Source organism: Pterocles gutturalis, unplaced genomic scaffold, assembly GCF_000699245.1.
Source record: "Pterocles gutturalis isolate BGI_N339 unplaced genomic scaffold, ASM69924v1 scaffold7473, whole genome shotgun sequence".
Taxonomy (NCBI): Eukaryota; Metazoa; Chordata; class Aves; order Pterocliformes; family Pteroclidae; genus Pterocles; species Pterocles gutturalis.
In genome coordinates this window covers 11,272-15,778 of record NW_010125483.1, presented here as the reverse complement: position 1 = coordinate 15,778, position 4,507 = coordinate 11,272, and the positions used below count along the sequence as shown (strand labels likewise).

The 4,507-nt window shown below is 53.5% G+C and overlaps 1 protein-coding gene across 1 annotated transcript in view; it reads left to right on the top strand.

Moving 5' to 3' along the window:
• The window catches only part of LOC104465509 (regulatory-associated protein of mTOR), a gene marked incomplete at both ends in the record, with an annotated part of 31,494 nt that overhangs the window by 19,158 nt on the left and 7,829 nt on the right, over positions 1-4,507 (top strand). Inside the window, 2 exons of the mRNA XM_010078580.1 lie at positions 955-1,138; positions 2,822-2,932. Coding sequence (XP_010076882.1) covers positions 955-1,138; positions 2,822-2,932 — 295 coding nt within the window. The remainder of the gene's footprint in view (positions 1-954; positions 1,139-2,821; positions 2,933-4,507) is intronic.

Here is a 4,507-nt window from a genome sequence, read left to right as displayed (position 1 = left end):
GGCGGTGGTTTGGGTCGCCCCCCGCCAGTCACCGCTCCGGAGCTGTCTCAGTTCTCTGCCCCAGAGAGAGCGAACGTGCTGAAGTCTCGGTGGCTTCTTGTTGGTGAGGTGTTCGGACACAAAAGGTCTGGGGGAGGTGAGGAGTTTCTTGCTGTTTTTCTTTTTGGGACAAAGAGTAACAAGCTGCACTAATCATCTGGAGGTGAGTTGAAAGGAAGAGCTGAGGGTTGCTGGTTTTAATGGTGCGCTCTGGTCTGACCTGTGCGGGGTCGATTTCCCACTGGAGTCTGGTCTGTACTTACTGTGCTTTCAGCTGATAAAAGCCAGGGTGGGTCAGCAAGCCGTGCCTAAACGGCAGTGAAATTGAGATAATGGTACGGGCAAAGCCAGGATTTGAAAAGGTGATTGTTTCCCAAAACCTGCTCTCCAAGAGAAAACGCACTTCAGACTCCACGGTCCCATAACCAGTGTGCACCAGTATGATGCAGAGTTGGAATGGAGGGCCCAGAACGGCACTGGGGTGTTTTTCGTGTCTTTTGGTAGCATGATGTAGCTGTGCAAGAAGATAACTCTCAACTAACACACAAATAAATGCTTTTCTGTGGGCTGACAGGGCTCCCAGCCTCCCCACTGAAATGCAGCAGCTTGTCGGGGTGCCCCGGGTCGGACATCAGGACCTGTGGGCGTGTGGCTGTCGGACCTGCACATTCCCAAAATGTTAACTTTCTTTCCCTCAATCTGGAGCTGACGCAGTCAAGATCCACTCTGGGTTTGGGGTTTGTGTGTCTTTTGGAGGGGATGGGGGTTGTGCTCCTTGGATTTGTGTTTTCAGAGGAAGCCCAGTAGGGAAGTGTCAGTTTCACAAGTAGGAAACAAAGTAGAAGTAATGAATTCACATGCAAGAGTCTCATGTCCAGTGATATCTAAATCCTTTCCCTCTTTTTCGATCTTCAGAGGATCACCTCCAACCACGAGTACAAGCAGCTCCAGCCTGACCAACGATGTGACAAAGCAGCCGGTCAGTCGGGACATCGCATCCGTGAGACCCGCCAATGTCGGCAGCATGGGGGTCCAGTACACTCCCCACTCCCACCAGTTCCCCAGGACGAGAAAAATGTTTGACAAAGGGCCAGAACAGGTAACGAGACTTCCCTTTCAGATCTGACTGCTTCCCTGCTCCGCTGGGTTCTTTACACAGTCTGTTCTGTGTATTTCATTTCTGTGTGTCTCTCGTCTGCTTCCAGCTGCCGTTCACTCCAGGTTGGCTTCCTCTGAGCTGTAGCATAAAAATGGATTATTTTTTTTCTTCACAATAATTTTTTTTATAGCTTTTGATAGGCCATTATTCACCTCTGCTACTACTAAGAAGTATTTAATGGGAGGTGATTGATTGTTCTTTCATAAACACCTGTCTGCCTGGGTGATAGCGCAGAGTCAGATCTGGGACACTCGGGTGCTTTTCCTCCAACCTCAGCAAAGCAGGGACCAAAGTTTCACCCCCACCCGTTCCCCTCCACGCTTGACCCGGGAGGAGGTGAGCCCGGACAGCGGCTGGGAAGCCCAGAGCTCGTTACACGTCGCCCATCTGGGAGAGAGCCGATGGGTGGAGAGCTGGGAGGGGCTCGGGGAGGAGTGGGGTGACTCCTCGGTTCGGCATGCACGCAGGCCAGGGTTTGCATCCATTTGAGCATTCTGAAGACAGTCCTGATGCTGGGCATTGTTCCATTTGCAGCAGCATGAAGGACTGATGTGGTGCCAAGTGGAGCAACCCCTCAGCTTTCAGTGTGCACACAGGGTTCTGCCACCTTCCGGTGGCTCCAATGTCGATGAGTCACTTTGCATTCATAGGGTTGAGGCCAAGCGCACTTGGACTTGTGGCCACCACTTGAAGGCAGAGGCTAGACTCGTCAGTGCTCAGTGTTCGTCTGGCAGCAGCATCTCTGCCTCTCCGCTAGCTCAGGGTGCTCCCAGGATTTTCCTGGTGCTGGCTCTGTGGATGGGAGGAGGCTGGAGAGGCACCCGCGGGCTCTGTCGCCTGTACTGATGCCCACAGTGTGGTGGGGAGGACGCTGACCCTCCTTTTCTCCCCCCGGGCACTGTGAGAGGGAAGGACTCTCCCATCGGAGCGGTGGGGTGTGTGCGTCGCGGTCCTTGGGACGAGCGGCCAGCGCAGCATCCGCAGCATCCCGAGCAGGAGCCGCTCTGAACGTCAGTCGGCATTGCTGCCCGTCTTTAATGAACAATCTCTCAGAAGCAACAGGAGGTGGAGAGTGAATTTTTCTGTGTGATTAGACAAGAAAAAAACGTTGAAGCCTTTGCAGGAGCACCTTCTCTTCTCATGGGGATGGCAGCACCAGCCTGGGTCATAGTTCTGAAAAGCCGGATGAAAGCTGCGGAGTGGAGCAGTTTTCCCATTTTCTTTTTGGGTGTTTTGTGCTTCGTAGCAGATAACACATCTGTGCCCTTGACCTGAGGCTGTGTCTGGCTGTGCTTCATCCTGAATCATCTTCTCTGCTCCACTGTTCCTCGAGCCAGGTGCTGGGGAGACCATGAGAAACTCATCCTGGGAGTGCATTGTGATGCTGGGCTGATGCTTCAGCCCTGCCTCCCCCGGCAGCCTGGCTCTGTCCCGTGCTGTGCCGATGGGGTGTCTGCACATTTCCCAAGAGTTAATGCAGTGGCGGTGATCGTAGGGCTAGATGTAAAAACCTCTCGTATCCGTGGCAGTGTGGTTGAGCTTTTCTCTGCCGGGTGGTGTGTGGGCTCTGGGTGTGACCGTGCGTGGGGACGCGGGCTAACGTCCTGCTCTCTCTCTGCACAGACGACCGACGATGCCGATGACGCCGTCGGACACAAAAGCTTCATTTCGGCCACGGTGCAGACGGGGTTTTGCGACTGGAGCGCGAAGTATTTTGCTCAGCCGGTCATGAAGGTAAGAACTCTGTTATCTCTGCGTGTTTGAGTCACGGCGCCGCAGGTCCCGAGAGCGCCGCTGTCCCGAGCGCAGGCTGGCGCTTCTCGGTGCCGCTGCGGAGGGGCAGAATGGGCTTCCCTGCGTCAACGCTGCTCGGGAGCTGTGGGACCACTGTGCTTGTGAAGGGAGAGGGGTGAGATCGTCAGAGGGAGCAGGGAGCGAGTGGCAGGTGGGACAGTGCTGGGGAAAGCGCCCGAGCGAGAGCCCCGCGCCGTGTGGGGCACGTTCGGGAAAACGAGGAGATGGGGAGAGGTTCTGGAGCTGGCCCAAAGCCACCAGTTCTGCCCAGTCGCAGGTTGCATTGTGGAGTTGTTTCGTTGTAAATGTTGTGCTTGTCTGTGTATTCAAAATTGTATTATAGTAAACATTGATTTTTTTTTTAGTATTAAAAAAAGGAGTAAGGAAGGCTCTGTATTCCAGAAAGAGCTTTGAGAGGCTGGAGAAGGAGAGGAGCTGTTTTCTTTCTGATATTCCAGCTGAATTTTCTGGCTGTGATGGTGCTCAAACAGCAGAGAAGTGCTGGAGCCTGCCGCCCCGGGTGAAGAGCACGTCGTCGCGCTGGCAGCAGGACGGAGCCTTTGGGCTCTGTCCCGGTGTGACCAGAGCTGGGCTCTGCGCAGGGGCACCCTCTGCAAACGCCTTAAACAGGAGAAAGCGACGGGGACCGGACATCCACCTGGCTGCCTGGGGGAAACTTTGGAAGCACTGTTGTTGTTTCTTAAAGTTTAAAAAAAAAAAAAAAGGTCCGTTATGGCAAAGAATGAGGGTGGCAGTGACAAATCTCCAGGGAGATGTCCTCAGGAGTGAGCGCGTCCTGGTGAGCGGGGAGGCTTTGTGTGGAGTGAGATACGCTGAAGCCTTGTTCTAGGAAAAAGCTGAAACAGAGCTCGAAAGAGATGGGCAAAGATCATCAATGAGTGGAAAGAGAAACCGTTCAATTCCCAGAATCTTTCAGCCAAAGATCAGGTTTTGGTTTTAAGTATGAAATGCAAACAAGCAGTAAGTCAGCCTGCAGGCACCCCGAGAGTCAAGCAGCACGAACTAACAGAACTTTCAGCGTAATTTCTTGGAGAGATTGCAATTTCTGTGAATAATAATCACGCCCGGTCTGTATTAATGCCATTACCTGAGCAACGCCGCAGCGGGTGTTCATGTGCAAGCACTGGCAAGGAGGACACGGGCCATTTTCTGCACTGTCTCATCCAGGAGCTGCCGCCGAGCCATCCGTCGCCGCTCTCCAGGCTCGTTAGGGTGGGTGGTGATGAGGTGAGGTCGGTGCCCCCGGTTTAAGGATATCAGAACCCTCGTTACCTGGCAGCCAGTTTATTTGATTTCTTTTGAGAATCACCAGGAGGAAAGACTCGATGGTGCAGCGGTTCCCTGACACTTCCTCAGCTGCTGGGGAAATTAACTGTCTTCTGGTATCATTAATTAGCAGAATAATTCATTAGGACGTGCGTCTGGCCCGTGGGGCTTGGTCGGACTTTAAACCTGGGTCTTCTCTCATCAAGATGAGTTTCGGTGTCTTGGTGC